General features: G+C 39.4%; 1 protein-coding gene across 5 annotated transcripts in view; it reads right to left on the bottom strand.

The window, feature by feature from the left end:
- LOC149219316 (uncharacterized) overlaps window positions 1–26469 on the bottom strand; it is a 130536-nt gene extending 104067 nt beyond the window's left edge. For 3 of the 5 annotated variants that reach the window (XM_089384338.1, XM_089384337.1, XM_089384339.1), the window contains exons 1-2: window positions 25900–26466; window positions 25735–25814 (exon numbers count right to left, since the gene is read on the bottom strand). In XM_089384338.1, the coding sequence (XP_089240464.1) occupies window positions 25735–25814; window positions 25900–26192 (373 nt within the window). In that variant the 5' untranslated portion in view covers window positions 26193–26466. Of the gene's footprint in view, window positions 1–25734; window positions 25815–25899 lie in introns of all 5 variants that reach the window. The other 2 variants (XR_016249227.1, XM_089384340.1) reach the window with 2 other exon arrangements.
- Between the last annotated feature and the right edge of the window lie 957 nt (window positions 26470–27426).

Genomic DNA, 27426 nt, shown 5'->3' with positions numbered 1-27426 from the left:
GATACTCCTCCATCATGGCATGCTTCCAAACTTGTTGGCCTCTTGCCTCCTCATAACTAGAAGGTTCATAATCAATGACATGGCTCATCAATGCCATATAACTCGAGAACCTTTGTGGTCGTCTATACTCCCTGAAAGTAACATTGGGAGTTGCACGCCTCTTTGCATCCTGCAATGTGTCACGAAGCCATGCGGACCTCTTCCTGGTCTCTACAACATCTCTAGGCGGGTCCACTGGCTCTGTTGGCTCTACGGACTCCTCCTGATAGTCTGAAGGACTAGAGGGATCTGTACCCACATCCTCTGAAGCCTCTTACTCCTTAGTATCAATCTCCATATGAAACTTTCTATACCTCCTGGAGGCTACCTCCTCATCAAAAATAACATCTCAACTAACCTCAATCTGACATTGTCCTGGAATGTAGATCATGTAGGCCTTCGAAGCCTCATTGTATCCCACAAAAGTACCTTTCTTTCAAGAAGGTTCTAACTTCTTCTTCTCCTTGGGCACGTGGATGTATACTGCACAACCAAAGATCCTCAAATGACTAAGCTCTAGTTTCACTCCTGTGAATGCCTCCTCAGGAATATTTTCCTCCAATATCCAATGAGGACTCATGTTCTAAACATAAATTGTCGTGTTGGATGCTTCTACCCATAAGAACATGGGTAAATCTTGATCATGAATCATTTCCTTAACAACCTCCACAATGGATTTGTTCTTCCTTTCCGCAACCCCATTCTGCTAAGGGTTGTAAGGAACTATCAACTCCCTCTTAATCCCTGCATCCTTGCAAAAATCACTAAAGTCTTTGGACATACACTCTCCTCCATTATCTGACCTCAAAATCTTGATCTTCTTCTCTGTCAAGTTCTCTACTTGAGCCCTGAACACCTGGAACCTGTTGAAGACCTTATCCTTAGTCTTCGTGAAGTAAATCCATGTCTTCCAAGTGAAATCATCAATAAATTTCACATAGTACAAGAAACCACCCAAAGATGATCCTATCATTGGTCCACATACATCTGAATGTACTAGATCCAAGATCCCCTAAGACCTATTATCACTACTCGGAAATGATCCCTTGGCATTCTTGCCAAGTCCGCAACCACTGCAAACACCCTCATGCTCTGCCAAGAGCTCTGGAAGACTTGTAACCATCCTCCTCAATGTTGGCAAATCCCTGTAATGCAGGTGAGCAAACCTTTGATGCCATAACTCACATAAATTGACATTGTCATGTACCAATGCCTTGGCTAGACGTCCTAACAATCTGTACAAACCTCCCTCTCAAACATACAAGAACCTAATCATCTACAAGTGCAACTTTGTATCCTCCATCCTCTAATGTTGAAATAGAGACCAAGTTCTTCTTCAATCCTAGTACAAACAATACATCTCTCATGTGTAGAGAATCTTAGAACTCCAGTCGAAACGTTGTCCCAACTCCTTTCACTACATACTTGGCATTATCTCCAAGTTCCACCTACAATGTTGAATCTTCTCTATCAAATATATGAGAGAATCTCAGGAACCTATCATATGCCTAGAAGCACCACTATCCACCAACCAAATATCACTATTGTCTGTAATAGTGCCTGTAAGAGCGGAGACAAGGAAGTAATATTTTCGAAGTCCATCTACAATCTTAACAAGTTTAGATTCCTTTGTCTTCTTTTGTGGTAGATGCTCATCATCATCATCAACATTGACTGTTGATGCATATTGCTTTCCCTTCCTTTTCTTTTGAGGACACTGGGAAGCATAATGACCAAATGTATGACTCTTAGAGCATCTAATCTTTGAAATATCCTTCTTCTTCTGATCTTGAATTGGAGTTGATCTTCCACCTGTATTTTTCTTACCATAGTTTCTTCTTCCTTTCCTTGCATGAGCTGCAAGGGCTTGAGTTTCTTCATCCTGAGGTTTTTGCAGTTGTTCTTCAAAAACAATCTAGCCTCCTCTTGGACATAATCAGTCCAAAGCTTATCAAACTTGGGCAATACAACTCATGCACAAATACCATGTACAAATGGATCCCATGAAGAAGGAAATCCATTAAGAGTCACTGTAACAAGTTTGCATCATCAATGGTAACTCCAATGCCTTTAAGTTGATCTCTCAACTGTGAGACTCTCATGAGATAAGTGGCAATTAAATCTGATCTGGACATCATAATATTACGGAGTTGATGCCTTAAGGCTAATTTCATGCTAGTGTTCTTACTCGCGTACAATCCCAACAAGGCATCATACATTTCTTTGGCAATCTTCAACTCAGCAACATGTGGAATCAAGTGATCCTTTATGGAATCTATCAAAATCCTCTTAGCCTTTGCTTCATTCTTCTTATGCCTAGCTTTCTCCTCAACACCTTGTGTTCTGAGACAATTTCCTTCACATAATTCTGAATCTCATTTTCATCCAAGAAAAGGAGTATCCTTGTCTTTCAAGATCTGGAATTTGTATAAGTTGGTTAACACTAAAATCTAAGGCTGGAATCAATGGTTGATCTTCAACAAAGCTCTGATACCATGTTGAAATTCTATAGCATGTGCAATAGAATACAATTTTTTGATCTGATAATTACTTCCTAATGGTTTTCAAACAATATTTCTCATGCCACTGATATCACTGAATAATTACACAGAAAATCTCGACTGTAAATCCATTGAAAACAACACCGATCATAGAAAGATAACCATGACAATGGACACAATATTTTTAACCTAGGAAACACAACCTTGGGAGAAAAACCCAACAATCTTTTCTTGAGGAGAAATTGTCCTTTTAGCAAGGTTTTCAAATTAGAAATTTGTCTAGAAATCTGTGCCAATATTACAAGTCAAATCACCAATCAAACCTAGTCAAACTGTTGCTAGTCAATGTTGGTCAAACCAGTGAAAATCAACTTTTGCAGTCAAACCCTCGCACGTGCGGCCTAAGGTAAAACTTCTTGCAGTCAAACTCGCACATGTGAACTTGTGGTCAAGCTCTGCAGTTAACACTAGTCAAAATAGGTCAAATAGTCTACAGTAAATCCTAGTCAAATTCAATCAAATAGCCCGCAGTCAACCATAGTCAAACTTGATCAAACAATCAACTATCAACGCTGTAAGAATTAGTCAAATTTGAGGTCAAACCTCACACATGCATATGTGGTCAAGGTTGGTCAAACTTGATCAACTTCTCACACGTGCGACCTCCAAGAGCAGAAGCAAAAAGATAAAGATGATCTCCAACAAACAAATTTCCCTTTCGCTGAATCTCTCCTCCGCTAGGAAAGATCAATTGAGCTTGCTATGTTGATGAGTGTCTCCTCACATGCTTATCTATTTATATAGATCTCTAATGTTGAGAGAAGACCCAATAAGAAGCCCATCATCACAAGAAAACCCCTTCACTTATTGAGCCTACATTACAACCTAACATTATACTAGAATTGTTTATTCCATAAATGGGTGAAAAACCCCATTAAATAAACAAATCAAACCTGCTCTGTAAAAAAATAGATCACTCCATCCCGGAACAAGCAATGTGGGAACCATGGGCCAATCTCCCCAAGCCAAACACTAAAGCCAATGGGAGAAGGTTGCCCCGGGCCATTCACCCCTAGCCAAATCAGCATGGCCCCATGGGTTAATGTATCATTCTCCCCTTGTCAAATCAACATGACCTTGTGGAAGAATGTCTGCTCGATGTTTCAAACTGCAAAAACATCAACAATTTTACCAAGTAAGCAACCTCAGTATAAACTTTCATTAACAAGATGCATATACTTTCCCTATCAACGTCGAATAAGACTTGTTAGGATCAAAAATTGGAGATAAAGACTCCTAGACCTCATTGAAAAACAAGAGATGCATAAGCTGCTAGTAAAATGTAGTATCCCTCTTAGAGAGATTACACATGAGATGAGACTTTGAGTTAGAGTTCCAACAAACACATGACATAATTGTATTCTATAACAATGTTGTAGTACTTCATCAATCTATAAAACAGTGATGATCTTTTATTGAATGCATAAGTAGTATAAATAAGAACTCAAGCAACAGTTGATTCCACAAGCAACCACTATAAAGTAGGGCCAATTCAACAAGCAAATAGAAAACTTACAAAAATTCACAATTTCCTAATAGGGATATCAACACAAACATTGTTTCTAGGCTTGAAAAATTGTAGCTAACCCTGCTCTATCCTTAGATGACACAAATTGCCCTAACCTTAGATGAACCGATGCCACTCAGCTTACTGCTACACCCCCCCTTTGTGTGCTTCTTAGGCCCTAGTTCACCAAGCGGCACCCCTTTTGGCCCTTTCTTGGCCTTGTGTTGATTTGCCACTACAAAGTCACATCAGTTGGCCTTGTTTCTACTCTACATTGTTATTCAACCTTTGTTGCATCATCCGACACTCTAAATTCACCTCGCTAACTTGCTTTCAACCCACTGCTCACTACCCTAAATTTGGCCTTATGCCAGTTGGTTGTAGCCTAGAAAGCTATGTTACATGAAACGTCAAAAAATTTCGGAGTTTCCAAAACAGGTATGTTTAGAAGTGTCACCTCCCAAAAATGGAAACGTCAGCCAAATAACACACATTATCTTGCAAGAAAAAAAGGAATAAGACCCATAGATGACAACTTAGAAGGAAAACCAAGTCTATATTAACTCTCATATATAATGGTACGACACTTGCATTTCAGCCGAGTTTTGGCGTTTTGAGTACCGATACTGCACAAAACATTGGGTTCCAAGACATTTTGTGCAACATAGCTAGAAACCAGCCTCAAACAATATGCTACCCTTCGCTACCTCAGACAACCCAATCCGTTGCTCGTTACCTGCCCTCGTTGCCTTAGAAAGATAGGTTTCAACTAGAATTTGGTGACCCGTAGCAAGAAAAGATAGAAGTATTGGCTAGGGTGGAATCTTTCACAACCAAAACCAACTAGAGACAAGGATCATAGAACTCTCCAAAAGCACACAGCTCAAAATAAAGAAGAACAACAATCCATAATGGTCATAATGACTCTTCACCCTTCCCTATACTTTCACTTTGGGGCTTTTCCCTCCTAAATTCAAATTTGAGTGACTTTCAAGTTTCCCTCCATTTGCCCGAATTTAATTAATATTATCTAATGTTACCCAAGTAATATTAAATAATAATTCCCCCTTTTGAAATGACTATAGCCTACGAGGTTAGATAGGCTACTACTTTTTTCCTTGGGCAATTAATTCGAAGAGGCTATTCACGACATTACTTGTCCTCAAGCAACTGCAAATTCAGGTGTTGTAAGATTTGTTCCCCTTCCCACGTGGCATCCTCCTCAGGCAAATCTTTCCACCTAATAAGGTATTCTGAGATCATCTTGCCCCTCAATCTTCTCTCTCAGCTAGCGATGATAGCTTCAAGAATCAATACTAATTACCCCTCCTCGTCCAAAGGGGATAGCTCAATTGAAGTAGTAACATGTTGACCCATTGCCTTCCTGAGGCATGATACATGGAAGACATTGTGGATTCTGCTCTACTTTGGCAACTCCAACTCATAAGCAACCTCACAAATTCGTCAAATTATTTTGTAAGGCCTAGGTCATAGTTTCTTTGCACACTTTTCTTCAGTGAGATTGTCTATATGGCTGCAATGTTAGGAAAACTAAATTTCCTACCTCAAAATTGCGCTCTACTTTGTGCTTGTCTGCATAATTTTTTGTTGGTTTTGGGCAGCCTGCAGATTCTCCTCAAGGACCTTAAGGATATCCTAGGTTTCTTGTATCCAATCTTTCGCTTTTGGAGCCTTGCTAACCCCAAATGACAAATCGACAAATGATGGAGCATTGTACCCATACAATGCCCTGAATGGGGTCATCCCAATGGATAGATGGTAAGTGACATTATAGCAGTGCTCCTCGAGATGTAACCATTTGATCCATGCCTTCTGCTATCCTGACACATAGTTACGCAAATACCCCTCAATCCATTTATTCACAATCTCTATTTGGCCATCTGTTTGAGGGTGATAATTGGTACTAGGGGTCAACTCCGTTCCCACCAATCTGAACAACGCCTGCTAAAATGCACTGATAAACTTGTAATCCTGGTCACCAACTATGCTTTTAGGTAACCCATGGAGTCTAAACACCTCCTTGAAGAACAATTTCGCCACTTGTGTTGCTTTATCATCTGTCAGTGTTTTAAAAACCAGCCGATTTGAACTGGTAACCGGTCAAACCAGTCGGTTCACTAGCCAACTGGGTCAAACCAACAGAAAAACCCGATCGGACCCCTCCCTTCGCCAAAAAAATAAAAAAACCAATCCTAACCAGCCGGTTTATGGTCAAACCGACCAATTCCGTCCTAAACCAGTGGGTTAGCTGCTAAGGTCGCAAAGGACCCACGCAGCGCGGTTTATGAAGGTTTTAGGGTGTTATGAGGGAAAATAAGGGTTGTTTCCCTCCAAAAACACCCTCTACAAGCCTTTAAAAGGAGCTTGTCCCTTTCATTTGTCTCACACATCTCATTTGGAGTTTTTGTGAGTTTGATTGGGAGCTCGGAGAGTGCTGAGTTTTTGTTGGAGTAGTCATCTTGGAGGCTTGGAGTTGGAGCTATTTTGGAGATAGTTTGGAGCTATCAGTGGAGTTAGCATCTTCAAGAGGAGGCTAAGGAAGCTAATTTGCATTTCCAGGCAAGAATTTTCACTTGAAAATTCCTCATTTGGTTGTTGTCCATGTATTAAATTTTTTATGTGTTCAAAACTTCTAACTTCTATCATCTATGTTATCAAATCTCTAGTTCTATGCTATCATGCTATCAAATTTTGTAAGCTACATGTTCATTTTTTTCCTAAATTTATCTTTGGTTTTCCATGTTTCTTAGCTGCAATTTTTTTTTTTAAATGGCAGATTTCTTTGCAAATTTTAATTATTTCAAGCCAACATGGCTCCAAAAGCCAAGGACAGTGCATGGACTCATTGTGATTTGATTGATGGAAAAATGATATGCAAATTATGCCATAAACCTATTGGAGGTGGGGGTATTCTCAGATTGAAACAACACTTGGTTGGGATAAGAGGCCAAGTAAAGCCATGTGAAGCACCAAATGAAGTGTTAGGTCCTATTAGGGCAGAATACCTTTCCAAGTTTGAAAAGTTTCATGAGGATAATGCTAGAGAGAAGACCATCCAAGATGACATTGAAAGGAGGAGGGAATTATTAGAAGCCACGAAAGAGAGTGGGTATGATGATTATGAGATTCAAGACTCCTCTTCTATCCCTTCCACCAATGACCCCTTTCACTATGTTCATCCTTCTTTTGGCCAACAATCAAAAGGAACAAAGAGAACAAACATCCAGAGTTATTTCTCATCCTCTGCCAACATTGCCTCTTCTAATCCCACTTCCTCCCAGCCAAGTCGTCAACCCACTTTGGATCAACATTGGAAAAAACAATGCAAAGAAACTTCTTATCAATACATTGCTAGATGGTGGTATGATGCAGATATCCCATTTAATGTTGCTCGCTCACCTTATTACCAAGCTATCTAGGACTCTGTTATAGCTGCAAGAAAGGGCTTGAAAGGCCCTAGTACGCATGACTTGAGGGGAGCTCTTTTGCAGAAAGAGATTTCTTCCATTGATGAGTATTTGGTTGAGTATAGATATTCATGGCTCAAAACAGGTTGTTCCATCACGTCAGATGGATGGACCGATGGAAAGAACCGCACTATCATTAATTTCCTTATTTCTTGCCCTCAAGGAACCATATTTTTGAGATCAGTTGATGCATCTGATAAGGTGAAGGATGCAACCCTTCTATTTGAGCTTTTGGATGACATTATTCGAGAAGTGGGGGAGCAGAATGTTGTGCAGGTCATCACCGATAATGCCTCAAACCATGTTCTTGTTGGAAAGATATTCGAGTCCAAATATAGGACCATATTTTGGACTCCATGTGTTGCACATTGCATAGACCTCATGCTTGAGGACATAGATAAAGTGGAGTGGGTAAAAAACACTATAGATCATGCCAAGTGCATTACAAAATACATTACAACCACTCATGGGTATTGAGCCTAATGAGGAAAAACATTGGGGACAAAGAGATTCTTAGGCCTGCAATTACGAGATTTGCAGCTCACTTCCTCACGTTGCAATGTCTCAATGCTCAACATAAAAACCTACAGAAAAATGTTTTCTTTTGATGATTGGACTAAATCTCGGTGGGCTCGTAGACAAGATAGCAAAGACACCAAAAAGAAAGTGTTTAACAATTATTTTTGGAAAAGGTCTGCAGAACTTGTGAAAATTACCGAGCCCCTTGTTAAGGTGCTAAGGATGATGGATGGGGGAAAATTGGCCATGGGATACATTTATGAAGGCTATGGATCAGGCAAAGGAGCAAATACAGGCAGCTTACACGGACAGGTTAGCTAAATATGGTCGTATATGGGAGATCATTGATAACAAATGGAACAATCAACTCCATCGTCCTATACATGCAACTGGGTATTTTTTGAACCCAAAGTATCATTATAAAGCTCGACTAGGAGATCTGCAGGATGGGGAGGTCAGAGCTGGATTGATTGATTGCTTGGAGTGCATGGTCCCTAGCCATGCAGACCAGTTGGAAATACATAGACAACTTACTCTTTTCAGTATGGCAGTTGGTACCTTTGGCAAAAACTTGGCAAAGATGGCAAGAGATGTGGATCAACCAGGTAAGCAATTCCAATTTCCAATTTGTTTTTCTTTTCAAGTTAAATTGTTTACAAATTTACAATTCAAATTATCTATAAATACTTGTAATTTGTAAATAAGTAATGAAATGAACTAAGTTACTAATTAATGTCTTTTTCTTTGCAACACATTAGTGGGAGTCATTTGGTGGCCAATGTCCTCAATTGCAAAAGTTTGCAATTAGAATCCTTAGCCAAACTTGCAGTGCTTCAGGTTAAAACCGTTTGGAACAAAAACGGTTCAATGATCTTGTCTTCGTGCAATACAACCTTCGACTAAGGTGGAACCAAATGATGAACAAAACACCTGATCTAGATCCCACTGTGTTGGACGATATTGATCCAACATCAAAATGGGTGGAGGAGACTGAAGATCCTGTGTTTGATGTTGATTTTGATATTGACATGGCATTAGCGAGGGATGAAGCAGATTTGGTGGCGCCATCAAAACCAGGATCAGTAGCCGCATCAAGGAAAGGCAAGCAACCAATGGAAGGCACTAGTCGTGCAACTCAACCAACTCATGCTTCCATTAGGTCCACTTCTATTGTTATTGGTGGCAATGCTACTGAAGTTGCAGATGAGGCTGAGGCATCCTCAGACTCTGAACCAGATGATGTCCCTGTAGCTCCTGCCGATGATGATGATCATGTGTCTAGTAGTGGTGATGAATTTGATGATTGGTCATGTGTAGACTCTAAAGTCTAGAGTCTAGACTTGTAGTCTTGTAGTAGGCCAATGGCCTCATAGCTTGTAGCATTGTTTTTGGACTTTATAGGCCATTTAGAGCCTCATAGCTTATGTATTTTGTCGATGATATGCATTGCACCTGGTGCCATTTTGATATATTCACCTTTACATGGTATATAAATGAAAAAAACTTTGCATATTTTGTCTCTATTGGCTTGGAATCATGATTTTAAATCTTAAAAATAGTTTTTTGCATTAAAAAATAATTATTTAATGTATTTTTTTAAAACCGGTTCATTTAGACCTAACCAGTCCCGGTTTGACCGGTTCCGATTTGAAACCCAGTTCATTAGGTGGACCGGTGTGGTCACCGGTTCTTAAAACTATTCGCCAAGAAATGTGCAAACTTGGTCAACTTGTCAATTATCAAATACATGCAATCTTTGCCCTATGCCTTGGGTAGACCTCTGATAAAATCCATCGATATGCTCTCCCATTTCTGATCAAGAATTGACAAGCATTGTAGCAATCCTACAAGAGGAGTATGCTCAAGCTTGTTCTATTGACAAGTCATGCACTCCCTTATGTGCCTCAACAAATCATCCTTAAGGCCTTTACAAGAGAAACTTCCTCTGATCTGCCTGTAAGTTTTGAAGAACACCTAGTGCCCTGCTAGTGGTGTGTCATGTGCAGTCTTCAAGATCTTCTCTTTGAGTGTGGATTCAGGGACCAAATATAACCTTCTTTTATAGAAAATGACCCCATCTACTATTTTGTACCTATCATTCTGGATGAGACCGTCCATTAACTCACAAGCAAACTTGTTTTTGGAATATTCTACCAAAGGTTGGCTTTCCAATCTCCTATGATCTCCATGAGTGAACACACGACCAGTTTCCTAGAGAGTGCATCAGCCACAACATTCTTCTTGCCCTTCACGTACTCAATATCAAAATCATAGGCTTGAATCTTACTTACCCATTTCCGTTGTTTTTCATTTAGGTCCCTTTGTTCCAGAAAGTGCCATAAATATTTGTCATCTATTCTGACCACAAACTTGCCCCCTACCAAATATTGTTTGAACTTCGTCAAAGCATGCATGATGGCGAGCATCTCTTTGTCATATAGATGGAATAGAGCTTCTCTAGATCTCTGAGTTTTCGACTTTCGAAGGCTATCGGGTGTTTATTCTGCATTAGCACAGCTCCTATCCCCTCACCCGAAACATCACATTCCAATATGAAGGCCTGGATGAAGTCAGGAAGTGCCAACACCAGGCACAAGCTCATCCTCTTTGAGCTTGTTAAATGCCCTCTCTTACTCCTTTGTCCACTTGAACACCCCTTTCTTCATCAAGTCCGTTAATGGTGCGCCTAACTGCAAGAATCCCTTAACGAACCGCCTATAGCAGTTACAAATCCCAAATAATCGCCGCAACTCGATAAGTTTCTTTGGTATGGGCCAATCTAGTATGGCTTGTTTCTTCTCCTGATGTATTTATACTCCTTGCGCACTGATCACGTGGCCCAAATAAAGGATCTTGGTCATCCCAAACTCACACTTTGATGCCTTGGCATAAAGTCCTTCATAATACCCAAAATCTCATCCAAATGTCCCAAATGCTCCTCCCATGTTTTGTTGTATATGAGATCATCAAAGAATACCAATAAGAACTTCCTCAATTGTTTGTTGAAGATGTGATTCATGCATGACTGAAAGGTGGTCGGTGCATTGGTCAACCCAAATGGCATGACCAAAAATTCAAAATGCCCATAATGGCATTTGAAGGTTGTCTTATGCACGGACTCAAATCTAATGATAACATGATCGAAGATCAATCTTCGAGAAATACACCACTACATGTAACTCACCCAATAGCTCATCAATCATGGGGAAGGTGTACTTGTTTTTCATAGTCTTCTTGTTCAAGGCTCAGTAGTCAATGCACATCCTCCAAGTACCATCCTTTTTCTTCACCAAAACTACTAATGAAGCAAATGGACTTGAACTAGGTCTGATGTGGCCCATGGCTAGCAGTTCTTTGATGGCCTTTTCTATCTCATCCTTGAAAGTCTTCAGATGCGTGTAGGGCATGGTTATCACTAGTTTGGCCCCCTCCTCTAGCTCTATGGTGTGCTCAAAATCCCTATCAAAGGTCTCCCTGGGGAATCCCTCCAAAAATCTGGTCATGCTTATTTAGCAATAATTGATTATCCATATGATATTGTTGGTTGTTATCTAACGACTTTTGACTCGTAATTAGACATTTTATTGTGCAAGCTATATCTCCTTGCCTGAATATAGCCTCCATTCTCTTAGCTAATACAGTTTGAGGAGCACCATTGAACATTCCCCTCAACACTACCTTATTGCCATTTGAGGCCATGAATTCTGTCTCCATTACCTAGTAGTTCATTGAGAACTTCCCTAACAAGTATAACCATTGTACCCCTAATAAAACATTGGTGTCTACAACATTTATTACATAGAAGTCATCGGTAAATGTGTACTTGCCTAGTGTCAGGCCAGGCATTGTAACTCCACAAATGATTTATATTAAGAAAATCATCAATGTATACAAAGGAGAGTGAGACCCTTGGAATTCATATTCCAATGTCTCTTCATCTTCTTATTTTCACATATACAATATTTACAATATTTTTCCAATCCCTAAGGATTAGGTGTCAACATTCCCCCCCTTAATCTGAAGGGATGTTGGTGAGTCCAATCATCATTCTGAATCTTTAAAACTTTTCTCTTCAAGAACTTTGGTGAAGATGTCTACAATCTACTCGTTTGTGGAACAATGGCGTAGGGGAATAATCTTGGCCTCAACATGATGTCAAATCAAATGATACTTTGTATTGATATGCTTGGTTCAATCATAGAACTTTGGATTCTTGGCCAATTTTATTACGGAAGTATTGTCAATCAAAAGAGTAGAATGCACTTGTTTCTCCTACAAATCTTCAAGAATTTTCCTAAGCCAGACAATTTCCTTCATTACTTCTGCAACTGCCACATATTCTGCCTCTATTGTGGAATCTATTGGAACTGACTGTTTGCATGACCTCCAAGAGACAGCGCTTGATCCAAGACTCATAACATAACCTGAAATAGATACGTCATTTTCTTTATCTCCATCAAAATCTGAATCAGAGTATCCAATCAAGCTAAAGTCATCCACTTGTGTATACTTGAGTCCAAAGTCTTGAGTTCCCTTCAAGTACCTTAGAACTCTTTTTGCAGCAGACCAATGACCCTCACAAGGTTTTTGCATAAATCTAGAGAAGATTCCAACAACAAATGAAATGTCTAGTCTGGTAGTAGTCATGTAATTAACACTCTTACAAGTTGTTTGTACCTAGTTGCATCCTCAAATTCATTTCCTTCTTTGGATGTGAGCTTTAAATTTTGTTCCATTGGAGTGGTCAAAGGATTGCACTCAGCCATGCCAAATTTGTTCAACAAATCTCCAATGTACTTCTTTTGAGAGAGGAATATAAACTTCTAATGTTGGGTTACTTCAATACCCAGATAGTAGTGAACATATCCCAAATTTGTCATCTCAAAACCTTTCCTCAATTCTTTCTTTATGGATGCAATATAATTTTCATTGTTCCCTGTCATCAGTAGATCATCTACATACACCACAAGATATAAAACAGTTTTGCCTTATTGATAAACAAAGTTGCGTCATCAAGATTATAGTGTTTGAAATTTAGTTTCAGAAGATGCTCAGTCAATTTCTCATACCAGGCTCGTGGTGCTTGCTTGAGCCCATATAAGGATTTGATAAGCTTGCATACTTTATGCTTCGGTCCCTTCACAACAAATCCTTCTAGTTGAGACATAAAAACATTCTCTTTCAGATCTCCATCCAAGAAAACAGTTTTTACATCCATTTGATGGACTTTCCATCCATTATGAGTTGTCAAGGCAAAGAGACTCTGAATGGTAGCCCATTTTGTTGTAGGGGCAAAATTATCCTCGTAATTGACTCCTTCCTTCTATGCAAAACCTTTTGTTGCAAGCCTTGCTTTATGCTGTCAAGTGAGCCATCTTTTTTATACATGTTCTTGAAGACCCACTTGTAGCCAATAGGTTTGATTCCAAATGGAGGGTCCACCAGCTTCCAGGTTCCATTCTTTATCAGAGCATCATACTCTTTTTGCATTGCTTCTTTCCATTCATCATGAGAAGCAACTTCTTTAAAGGAAGTTGGTTCGCAATTTGTAGGCAAATTTAATTCACAATCATAAAAAACATCCATATCAACAGCTGAATCAGTATAGTCTACATAACCTCCATTCTGTTTAGTGGAGCTTCTTGTTCCTGTCTTTCCAACCTCATCAAGATGAACACTTTCAAGTGTCTTGGAGAGCCATTTTGGAGGGGACTTTTCTAAAATGGTTGAGGCTATTGACTGAGATGGGGCTAAATCAAAATTTAGCCTTCCAATTCTCTCAATCACATCACTCAAAGTGTCTTCTTGATCAGTGGTTGGAGCTTCATGAGGGGGAGAGAGTGCTTCAGAAGGATATTCCACAGATTGATCCAGGATAGGGATCCCCCCTTCAAGATGTGGAATCTCATTATAAAATTCCTGAAAAGATTTTGCATGCTCGAATATGTCCAAGCGATCAAATTATCGCTCAACAACATTGTCACTCTTGGAAGATTCAAGAAATATTACATCTCTAGACAATATATACTTCTTATTTACTTCATCGTAAAGACGATATGATTTGGAGGTATCTGAGTACCCCAAGAAGATACATTTTCAACTCCCAGCACCAAGTTTGTTTCTCTGTTCCTTAGGTATCAAGGCATAAAAGGTGGAACCAAAAACCGTGAGATGCCTCACCAAAGGAATATGGACATACCACATTTCATCGAGAGTCTTGTTTTTTAGAGCATGAGATGGACATATGTTCTTAATATACAATGCATATAGAATTGCATCAGTCCAGAACATCAGCTTAACATTTTTGAAAAAAATCATTCAACGTACCATTTTTAAGATTGTCATGTTCATTCTTTCCACTACACCATTTGGTTGAGGATTATAAGGCACAGTTGTTTGATGTTGAATCCCATGTCAAAGATAGTTTTCAAATTCATTTGAAGTATATTCTTTTCCATTATCAGTATGAATAAAGCCAATATGAGATTGTGTATTGTTTTCAATCCATGCATGAAAGTTTTTGAAAGTTTCAAAAGCTTCAGATTTGTTCTTCAACAGATATACCCAACATTCTGGCGTAGTCATCAATAAAATTCATGTATTTATTTCCATTTGCAGAAGGAACAAGCATAGGGCCACACAAGTCGGAATGAATTAGTTCAAGTTTTCTACGTGCTCTAGAATGAGAATCATGAAATGACTGTTTGTTGTGTTTTCCTAAGATACAAGCATCACATTACTTAAGTTTCCTAGGAATGGTGGGAAAACCAATAACACCATTTCTCTTCAATAAACGAAAACTTTCATAATTCAGATGTCCAAATCTAGCATGCCATAAGACACTGGATGGTAGTGTACCTTCATCATACTAAGAACTATATGCAAAGTTTTGTGCACGAGCAGAGGTTCCTTGCAGCGTCAAGAGTCTTTCTTCTTCTATCCCAGTCATGACAAGGGAGTTGTTTAATGATTTTCTCACCTCAACCTTGTCATCAAACATGTGAATGGAGTGCCCTTGTTGGCGGATGTGAACCAAGGACAACAAGTTTCTCTACAACTCTGGGAGGTTGAATACATCATTGAAAAGAGAGTCAAGGAGACCAGGCAGTTTGAGCATGATGGTGCAAGTCCGGAAGACTTGAGTTTTGATTTGTCTGCAAAGTAGACTGCTCCATCTACATTGCCACTGAATTCTTCAAAACAATCTCTTCGAAAGGTCATATGGCAAGTTGCTCCTGAATCAAGCAACCATGCATCTGTCCACAAAGCAAGTGAAGAATTGAACAAGCTTCCAATTACTCCAATATTGCAATGTGCCACAATATAATAAGTAGATTCGGGTGCTTTACCTTTCCCTAGATCTAGTGATTTACCTTTCTCTTCATTTATTTCTTGTTTGATTCTGTCCCAAGAGAGCTTGCATGTGGAAGCATCATGTCCATTTTTGTTGCAGCATATAAAATGAAGATCAGGTCTTCCTCCTTGGTAATGTTTGCCCCCCGCCTTTGTTATTCTTCTTTCCATGACCTCTTATGCCACCTCTTCCTCTAGAAGAATCTTATGTCTGATTCTTCTCTTTCTATGCAAGGCACACAACTTCTTCAGAAGAATGAGCAGTTGTCTTCTTCTACCTAAAAGCTTTCTCTCTTTCTGCAAACTTCTCCACAAGAGTCAAAGGAAATCTCCTTAATTTTGCCACTAGCTTGTAATGATTCAAGATAATGAGAATATGTGGGATATAGTGCCTTGACGAAAGTTGTGAGAGGAACATCTATTTTTACACCGGTGGCTTCTACATCATGCATAATAGCTCTAATGTCAGAGGCGAGCGCAAGGGAATCATCATCTTTCAATTCAAGATTGAAGAGTTTGATCATAAGTTGGACTACTTCAAGCTCTGAGTGTGAGTCATATAAGTCTTTCAGCTTCTTTTCAAGCACTAAAAGCATTTGTAAATGATGCAATATGATGGCTCACCTCTTCATTTATTGATGCAGTGTTAATTTTAGTTAACAATGGTAAGTTCTATGCTCAGCACAATTACTTCAATGTTCCTTTAGATTTCCAGTAGCAATCACATTAACCATTAATCACATTGAAAGTAAAAGTAGATAGAACATGAGACAAAATGCAGAAGCCAAGCCAAGACAAGAGAACACCAGATTTGGCAGATGCCAGGGAAAAAACCTCAATGTGGGGAAAACCCTTTGAACAATTCTTCTTATTATTATATCAAAGTGCTCAGCAGAGAGAGAGAGCACAAAAGTCAAATTGACTTGCCAAATTCAAAGTCAAAATAACCCTGTCAAAATTTGCAGTCAAATCAGCCCTAACTAGAAAGTCAATGTTGGTCAAAGCAGCAATAGAATGTCCTCAAAACATCTCGGCATTCCCCAGACTAATTTAGCGTAATCAAGAGGTCAAAGTCAACACAAAACAGTCACAAAATTTGTGGTCAAACTTGGTCAAACTATTGTCCTGAAATCTGCGGTCAAAGTGCTCATATTGCCTCGGTTCCTGTGCCAAAAGATGTGGCCTATTGAGATAGAAATATCCCCAAAAGATCGAAGTCAAATGATGCCCATAAGGTGTTGGTCAACCCTGGTCAACGTTGCTCAAACTACAATCAACTCTGTAATTTCAGCCTTGTAATTCAACTTCTGAAATTCATCCTTCTTGATCCACACGTGTGAGAGAGAAGAATGCCCAATGTAGAAAGAACCGATGAGAGAAGGAGAGAGAATGTGTGAGTGATGAAGATGCCAAATGAGGTGAAAGGTCACTTGTATTTATACAAGTCGTTGAGGGTGAAGTGACACATCCATTGGGCTTTCTGAGCCTACATGATGATGTGGCCGACCTTTACAATTTGCACATGCAGGCATAAATTCAAAATCACACTTTTGCTTGTCCAAATGAGATGATCTTTATATCAATTTTGGTCCTCTCAAAAAGAGGAATATAATGCAATCATCATCTCCATCAAATGAGTTGTCCTAAAGTGGAATTTGGCCCTAGTTGACAATTTTAACACTCCCTCTCAACTAGAGAGAATTCCACCTACCAATCCATCCATCATCATCATCGTAGACCATCATGCCACCCTGACGTCATGTATCATCTTTGTCATCTCATCTTTGCTCTGTTGAACCATGATGTAATAATGAAGAAGAATTGATCGAGAGTGAGTCACAAGACCTTACCACTCTCCACTGACAAAAGTCAGTCCAGAGGTAGAACCTCAATTGATCCCAGATCAAGTTGTTGAACACCATGCATCCTAGACATAGGGAGTACGACAATACACAATGCGTCCATTTGTAGCGTTATGGTCCCTATCCACGTTTCCCAACACATTGGCCAAATGAGAGGTACTTCCCATGAGTCCCAGACTACATGGGTAGGATGTATGTTGGGGCATCAACAAGAGAAGGTGAACCACTCATCCTATGCATATGTCAATCGTAAGGGAAGGTAAACCACTCAACCTACACACGTGTCATCATACATAGGGGAAGGTGAACCACTCACCCTACACCCATGTCAACCATCATGGGGTATCACAAGGGAAGGTGATCTACTCACCCTGTACATAGCGCACCGATAGGGGAAGGTGAACCACTCACCCTATGGTCGCTCATAGCTCCAAGAAGTACCCCAAGCCCTCAGAAGCTCCCAAAGCTCAGTGTCCAATTCAAGCAGGACCCTCATAGGAGAATATTTCCACGACTCCAAGTCTTTCTCAGAAGGTTAAGAATTTGACCTTAGCAAGGGCTTCGTGAGGATGTCTGCGACTTGCTCATCAGTCCTGACGTGTTGGAGCCTTATTGCTTCCCACTGTACCATATCCCGGATAAAGTGGTACTTGATATCAATGTGCTTGGAGCAATCGTGTAACATGGGATTCTTTGAAAGGCGAATCCCACTTTGGTTGTCACAGAAGATTACAATGATATCCAGCACGTGCTCAAATAGCTCACTAAAGAGCTTCCTCAACCAAACAACTTCACAATAGGCCATACTAGCAGCAATGTATTTGGCCTCGGTAGTGCTTAAAGCAACCGATTTTTGCTCCCTGCTCATCCAAAAAATTGAAGCAAACCCCAATGAGAAGCAACATCCATACGTGCTCTTACAATCCACCACACTGTCAACCCAATCAGCATCAGCAAATCCATGTAGCCTCAAATTCCCGGCAGTGTATCTTAGTCCATAGTTGATTGTGCCACGGATATATCTCAAGAGATTCTTAGCAGCAATCCAGATTCCAGTGTATGTGATGATGCTCAACCATAAATTGACTCAACGTATTCACAACGAAGCATATGTCAGGACGGAGTTTACCAAGAACATCAAGGCCCCCACAAGTTGTCTATATTCAGAAGGATTTGCCAATTCGGGCCTAGCAACACTTCCACATAGCTTCTTGAAGTTGAATTCTATCGGAGTAGACACAGACTTGCAATCCACCATCCCACGTCTCCCGAGCAGCTTCATAATGTATTTTCCTTGAGAAAGGAAAATCTCACCTGGCTTTTGCCAGACCTCCGAGCCTAGGAAGTAGTGCATCAGACCTAGGTCCTTCATCTCGAACTCGACGGCCAACTCCCTCTTGCATTGATAAATGAGAGGGTCTGCACCTATTAGAAAAAGATCATCTACATAAAGGACCAAAATGAGAGGCATGTCCTTTTCAACCTTGAAGTATAGGTTAGGATCAGAATCACTCCTTGTAAATCCCAGCTTCATGAGATAGCTATTTATTCTCTCATACCAAGCCCTGGGGCTTGCTTCAACCCATAGAGGACTTTCTTCAACCTGCACACATGTGTCCTTCGATCTTGTACTTCGAACCCCTCAAGTTGTTCTACGTAGACTTCCTCCTTAAGCGAGCCATGCAATAAAGCAGTCTTAAAATCCATTTGGTGTAAGCTCCATCCTTGAGAGGTAGCAAGGGCAATAATGGATCACATAGTGGTATATTGGGCAACCGGTGTAAATATCTCATCATAGTCCACTCCTTCCGTTTAAGAGAAGCCTCGAGCAACAAACCTGGCCTTGTATTTTTCAGCACTCCCATCAGCTCCATGTTTGATTTTGTAAAGCCATTTAGAAGTGACCACAGACCTCTCCTTGGGTCTAGAAACCACATCCCAGGCAACATTCTTCATGATTGATTCGTACTCCTCATTCATCGTATCCTTCCATACTTGGTGTTTCACGGCTTCTTCGAATGTACATGGCCCAAATTGTACAATAGTACTCATAGCACTCCCTCTTAATGCCAACCTCTCTCTGCAAAAGTCATTGAATTAATTTGATTCATATTCGGTTCCATTTTCGTTCCTCAATATCTTGATCTTCTTCCCTGTTTGATTTTTCACCAAGGCTTTGAAAGAACGGAACCATTTGAACACTTCATCCTTCTTCTTCAAGAAGTAGATCCATGTTTTGTGAGAGAAGTCATCCACAAAAATTGCATAGTATAAATATCCTCCTAATGATGTTACGGGCAACATACCAGATAGATCAGAATGGACCAATTGAAGAATGTCGATAGTTTGAATTTCACTTGAAGGGAATGGTCCCCTTGTAAGTTTCCCAACTGCACAACCCTGACAAACTCCTTCATGGTTCATGTTGAACTCAGAGATACTTGTGACCATCTTCCTTACCTCGGGTAAGGCTTTGTAATGAAGGTGAGCAAATCTTCGGTGCAATAATTCAGATTGAAGAGAAGTATCACAAGTCAAGGCTCCCAAAGGACTTCCTCCAACTTGATAGAGACCTTCAACCTTAATCCAAGTGTAAAAGCATTTTTAGGGTTCCTTTGCCAAATACGAACCTTTCCGTCAATGAATGCGACCTTGAAGCCCTTATCTTCCATCGCAAAAAAGATACCAAGTTCTTTTTTAAATCAAGCACATACAACACTTCTTGTAGATGAATGGTTTGATCTTGATTCAAGTGAAGAGTGAGAGTACCCATTCCTTTCACAAGATAGGTGGCATTATCTCCAAGTATGATTTCCAAGTTAGTCTTCTTTTCAACCAAGTTTGAGAGGGCCTCCTTGTACCTAGTGAAGTGCCTTGAGGCTCCACTATCAATCAACCAATGATCCAAAGTATCCGGAGGAGAAGCAGTAGATAAAGCATAAATAAGATAAAACTCTTTTTGTTTTCCTACAACAATACTTTCTTCATACCTAGAATTTCTCGTCTTTTTGGGAGGTCGACCATTTCCATCTCGAGGAGCGGGAGCATTCCTTTTTCCTTTGTTGTTGAACCTGTTGTTCCTTTGATTGCCATTGCCTTTGAAGTTGTTGTGATTGTTGTTGTCATCATCCCTTGGAGTATCCTTCTTGTGAGGACACTCTCTAGCATAGTGGCCAAACCTGTTGCAATTGTAGCACCTTCCTTTTCTTCCTTCTTTGAATCCCTGCTTGAATCCTTGACCTTGTCTTTTTGGACCAGCATTGTTCTTTCTTTTTGCATGAGCGGAGAAAGCAGTAGGTTCATTTCCATTTGAAGGGTTGTCTCTATACATCCTCGTCTCTTCTTAAGTGCATCTAGCCAATAATCCATCGAAACTAAGAATCCTGTCATTGTTAAGAATGGTGGTGTTAAACACATCACATGCTCTTGTGAGACCTCCAAGAGCGATGAGAGTGAGCTCCCTGTCAGCAAAAACTTCTCCAATAGATAGAAGATCATTCTTGATTTCTGTAATCCTCATGAAGTAGGATTGGATAGACTCCCCTCTATCCATCTTGATGTCCTTCAACTTGTTCTTGAGAAAGAGGATTTGATTTGCATTATTTACTTTGAACATTCCAATCAACTTATCATACATCTCTTTAGATGTTCCCAATCAGAAATATAGGCAACCAAATGCTTTTGAATGGAATCAATGATAATTCTTTTAGCTTTGACCTCACATTTCTTGTACTTTGTCTTTGCAGCAACAGGTGCATTTGAAGGAGGCTCCACCACTTTTCCCTGCACATAGTCCATAACATCATTCTCTTCCAAAGTCATCTTCCATGCATGATAGTCGGATTTGTCCTTGAGCTTATCCTCGGATTTGAAGTATGATGTAGTCACCATTGAAGCTAAACCAATATTCTTGTCCAACGACTCTTTCTTAGTGATTGTTTTTCTCTCTCTTGCTTGGGCTTTGTCTTCACCTGGGCTCTGATCCCATGTTAATTTTAGTTAACAATGGTATGCTTTATGCTTAGCACAACTACTTCAATGTTCCTTTAGCAGCCCAATGACCATTTCCAATTTAGATTTCTAGTAGCAATCACATTAACCATTAATCACATTGACAATAAAAGTAGATAGAACATGAAACAAAATGCAAAAGACAAGCCAAGACAAGAGAACACCAGATTTGGCGGATGTCAAGGAAAAACCCCAATGTGGGGAAAACCCTTTGATCAATTCTTCTTATTATTATATCAAAGTGTTCAGCAAAGAGAGAGAGTACAAAAGTCAAATTGACTTGCCAAATTCAAAGTGAAAACAACCCTGTCAAAATCTACAGCCAGCTACAATCAAATCAACCCTAACCAGAAAGTCAATGTTGGTCAAAGCAGCAATAGAATGGCCTCAAAACAGCTCGGTCTTCCCTAGTCTAATTCAGCCCAAAAGAGTCACAGAATCTACGGTCAAACTTGGTCAAACTGTTGTCCTGAAATTTGCAGTCAACTTGTAATTTGGTCTACAGTCAAAGTGCTCAGATTGCCTCGGTTCCTGCGCCAAAAGATACGGCCCGCTGAGCCAAAAATATCCCCAAAAGATCGAAGTCAAATGATGCCCAGTAGGTGTTGGTCAAACTACCGTCAACTTTGTGATTTCGGCCCTATAATTCAACTTCTGAAATTCATCCCTCTTGATCCACACGTGTGAGAAAGAAGAATGCCTAGTGTAGTATGAGCCAGTGAGAAAAGGCGAGAGAATGTGTGAGTGATGAAGATGTCAAATGAGGTGAAAGGTCACTTGTATTTATACAAGTTGTTGACAGTGAAGTTACACATCCATTGGGCTTTCTAAACCTACATGATGATGTGGCCGACCTTGACAATTTGCACATGTGGGCATAAATTGAAAATCACACTTTTGCTTGTCCAAATGAGATGATCTTTATATCAATTTTGGTCCTCTCGAAAAGAGGAATCTAATGCAATCATCATCTCCATCAAATGAGTTGTCCTAAGGTGGAATTTGGCCCCTCGGTTCCTGTGCCAAAAGATGTGGCCTGCTGAGCCAGAAATATCCCCAAAAGATCGAAGTCAAATGATGCCCAGAAGGTGTTGGTCAACGCTAGTCAAACTACAGTCAACTTTGTAATTTCGGCCCTGTAATTCAGCTTCTGAAATTCGTCCTTCTTGATCCACACGTGTGAGAGAAAAGAATGCCCAATGTAGTATGAACCAATGCAAAAAGGAGAGAGAATGTGTGAGTGATGAAGATGCCAAATGAGGTGAAAGGTCACTTGTATTTATACAAGTCGTTGAGGGTGAAGTGACACGTCCATTGGGCTTTCTAAGCCTACATGATGATGTCGCTAACCTTGACAATTAGCACATGTGTGGGCATTAATTGAAAATCACACTTTTGCTTGTCCAAATGAGATGATCTTTATATCAATTTTGGTCCTCTCGAAAAGAGGAATTTAATGCAATCATCATCTCCATCAAATGAGTTGTCCTAAGGTGGAATTTGGCCCTAGTTGCCAATTTTAACATGCGGCAATCAAAGTATAGGCCTTGTTGTTCTTGTTCTCCCATATGGCGAGCTCTTTGTCTGATGTGGGCTTTTCTAGAGGATTGCCACCTTCTCTTTCACAAACACCTTTCATAGTTCATTAAAAATGAGGGTATGTTTTTCTTCCTGGATCATTCATGACAGTTCTCTTTGCCAAAAAGAACTACAACTATGGAGATGAGTGAATGCATTATTAAATGTAATTCTGAGTTGGGCCCTAAATACTTGCAACAAAAATATAATGTCTCTATAAACAATAAAGACCCGTCATATAAAAATCTGCAATTGTCTTAAAATAACTCAAAAAAACAATGTTGGCTCTCGATCTCAAATATTTGGCTTCAAGTTCTCGATAAGTACTCAAATAATTTTATAGAAACAGTGGCAGCTTTATAAACAACATATACAGTGCATACAAACTATTTACAACACATGAACCAATGACTGTTTAATGCACATAAATCAGCGTTCAACCATATGAGTATGAATATGAAACACCAGCATATGAATATGAATCACCATTCAACGCATATGAATATGTATCACCGTTCAACCATATGAATATGAATATGAAACACTAACGCATATGAATATGTATCATTGTTCATCCATATGAATATGAATATGAATATGACACACCAACATATGAATATGAATCATCGTTGTACATATATCATGAATTGTTCAATGCGGCATCACGAAGTAGCACCAACCGGCATATAAAAACTTCAACGCTACGAACATATAATACATATGCACATACCAGGATTTTAATCAACACACAGAGAAGAGACACTGATATTAAACGTTGGGATTCACCAAAACCAACGCACAAACCATGATGAATTAACATGCAGAGTATGCATTAACACTCAAAGATCTGTCACAAAAGGAGGTCTCTCCTTAGTTCTGTACTTTGTATCCGGCAGGTCGGACCAGCGACCTATGTCTTCCAGAAAGTTTGGATAGCATTCAATGTCCACGGGAACAAGGAGAATATGCATTACTGGAGCATAACTTTAGGGAATCAAGGACAAAATGCAAATTTTTTGTCAAAGGAGAGTAGTGAGCAGAGGAGTTACTGAGCAGGATGTCAAGCCAGGAATTGGTAACTCCACGAATGATTTCTATTAAGAAAATCATCACTATATACAAAGGAGAGAGAGACCCTTGGAATTCATATTCCAATGTGTCTTCATCTTCTTATTTTCATATTTACAATATTTACAATATTTTCCCAATCCCTAAGGATTAGGTGTCAACACCTAGTGTCACGTTCAAGCGTGGAACCCTTTGTGTGCATGTAATGTGTATCCATTAGCCACCACAATGTTAAAGTCCTCAAACTCTTTTGTGGAAATACCTGTCTTTGCCACCAAGGCTACATCGAAGTTGTGAGTTGCTTCGCCCTCAACCAAGGCTATGACTCATTATCCCTGTATGATGCCCCTGATCCTGAAGATGTAATATCTAGGGACTCTAGAAAGAGTGGTGATAGTACCACCCTTAATCCCCATACAAGGCCTCTCATCCCCTTTAGCTTCCTCATGGGACTGCTCCCCCTTTGAATTGCTAGGCTCACTACTTAGTGTTGGCATTAAATCTTCTTTATCGTCACTGTCTAACAACACCTCAACATAGTGGACCTTCCCCTTTCCCAAGCATCTGTGACGTAGTTCCTATTCTTCCTTGAAAATGAAACAGAGTTTCTTCCTTCTCAGCTTGCTCTGAGTCTCGTCATCCAACCTGTCCTTCCTAGCCCACTCTCTCTGAAATGGCCTCTTATCTCTGTTCTTCTGAGTGATGAGTGGTTTGGATGGAAATTTAGCTTTAGGTACTGCATCTTCCATGTCTCGCATCCTAGTGATGGCATCTTGTAAGGTGGTGGGTTTGAAGGCCTTGACCCAACCACGCAGTGGTTCGGCTAAACCTTCTATGAAGAGCATGATCAACCTCTATTCAGATATGTCTGTCACCATAACAGCTACTCGCTAAAATTATGAAATGTAGGCATTTGGTGTTTCGCTCTGCTTGAGCTATTCTAGCTCCCGATTTCCAACAATTTTGGCCAAGAAAAGATGATTCTCTGGTGGTTGTATCGCTTGGAAAAGATCTTTTTCAGCGAACGAATGGATGAAAAAGTTGAAATTTGAGGAAAGAAAAGATCGTCTTCGGTGACTAATCACCAGAAATACAGGATTATTGAGCGCTTTACCCCTGAAGAAAGTTCTTTCTCCTGCAACCGTATCAATGGCTAAAGATCATTCTTCAATGTTGTATCGCCGACAAAAGATCATTCTCCAATGCTATATCGCTGGCAAAAGATAATTTTAAAGCGTTGTATGACTAGGAAAAGTTCATTCTCTGCTATACAAGGAATGATCGCCCAAGAAATTTTATGAAAAATTTAGTGATTTAAAAAGAAATATCTGCCTCAAATAAAGATCAATCACAAGCGAACAATATGAGTTCAATGATGAATGAATCAGCATGGTAAAGGCAGAATTTATTCCCTTGACGAAATAAATTCATGAATTCAGCATGGTAAAGGCACAACTACTTCCTTTGACGAATGAAATAAGTTCATGAATAATTTCAAGGAGGCCCTATATTACTTTGCATTTGTTTTGTTAAAGAATAAAGAATTTAGAATATCGCAAAATCAAAATAGTAAGGGAGGGTGTTGATGCTAGCACAACACAGCCGGAGATGCAATGTATTATTTATAGCAATGTATCATGTATTTAAAGTGAAAGGTGCCCTCCATAGAACAAAACCCTACAGCAAATACTGAATACATTGATTTATTCACAACTAACAAAAAAGAAGAGGTAAACATTTTCACTTACCTTCATCTGAGGAGGTAGACGGTTCGCTAGCTGCGGTTTCTTTGGAGTTTTCAGACAATCTCTTGCCGTTTTCCTCTTCTCTGAACCCCCCAGTAAAAGTCAAAAACAGGATTGATGAATCCCAATACAAACAGAAATTCGAGGCATGAGTTTGCATCCCCATACCTGAGATTAGAAGAAGAGTTGAGTTGCTGTTGCTGGGCTCTGTGTTTAATGAGCAGAGCCTTGGTGAAGCAGGAATCGGCCTTGATGGAGAAGCCGAGACTGGCATATAATTTCCCAATGTCGTTCAAAGCAACGGCGAGGGTGAGATTGGTATCGGCATTGGGAAGGCTTTCGAGCTTTGCAATGACGTCCTCCAGAAGTTTAATGGCGCCTTCTGTGTTGTTCTCTTCGTCTATCAGTTGCTCGACTCTGGAGCTCCACTCCAACGAGGCATCCCTGCTTTCATCGCCCATCTCCACCGAACCGCAGAAGAAGAGGACAGGTCCACAAACAAGGAAAGTAATCGTCGGATAATCTTTTATGTCAAAGTTCTTTCAGATTTATGTGTTGGGCGCCTTTGGTTCTTTGCTCTGCGTCTCAACAAAGTTCCTTGAGATTTATTTGTTAAGCATCTTTGATTATTTTGCTATGTGTCTCTGTAACAATGTCACATGGTGCAACCTTCTCTTCAATATTTTTAAACCGTATGAAAAACATAAAGCGCAGTATTCGAGTTTGGGCCCTCTCTTTTCTTTTCTTTGCTTGTGATATGGCAAGTGACATGTAAGGTATGTATTAATATAGATGAAAAAAAAAAAAAAAATCATTTTGAAAATATTAAATTTTCTCTTTATTTGATATTTTATATATTTTTAGATTTTAATTAATGAATATATATACTAATGTTTCAATACAATAGTGGTGTATTTTAGATTATTTAAATTTTAAAAATTTAATAAAGTTTTAGTAGTGTATCTTAGACTATTTAAGCATAAATTTAATTTGACAAAGTAAATAAATAAATTTTATTTTATTTTTTTGTTTTCTAGTCTTTTAAGATGGGTGGAGTGTCCACCCAAAACGTCGGATAGGAAAACTTGCACACAATTCATATGTGAAAGTTTAAGATAAAAGTAAAAAAAATGTTTACAAATTAAATAGTTTTTAGTTAATAATCTACTACGAACTTATACAAAATTTAAGTCATATTGTCATCCATGAGTATCAATATAAGAATCAATTTAGTGACTAATGACACAATACATTTAGGTGATATCTTTGAATGTGTAAACCACAATTTATAAGCATCACATATTGCATATGTAATAGATACACTGACAGTTATGTCTATCGGGTTGTGGTCCAGTGGTTAGTTGGAGTGGTTGGTGTAACAATGATGGAGGTTCAAAGTCTAGTGGATATTTTATTCCTCGGCGTGGGGTTTGCTAGAAGTGGGTTTTGATTATATTGATTATCATTGATGTAGCCTTTATGTATATTATTCTATGGCCTTGGCGAGGGACCAATGCACCCTTTTCTTCACTACTCCTAAAGCATAAGCTCCAATTTAAAAAGAAGATGAATTGATATCTAAAAGAAAACCATTAGTCATAAAGTTTGAATCAAAGGAAACATGATTGTAACTAATCATGATTCTTTGTCATAAGAGGAACCATGCCATGGGATATATTAGTTTGGTGTGAAATC

Source organism: Pinus tabuliformis, chromosome Q, assembly GCF_031772625.1.
Source record: "Pinus tabuliformis cultivar Carrire ecotype Pingquan chromosome Q, CPIR1, whole genome shotgun sequence".
NCBI classification, from domain to species: domain Eukaryota; kingdom Viridiplantae; phylum Streptophyta; class Pinopsida; order Pinales; family Pinaceae; genus Pinus; species Pinus tabuliformis.
This window is presented reverse-complemented; position numbering and strand designations above follow the sequence as displayed.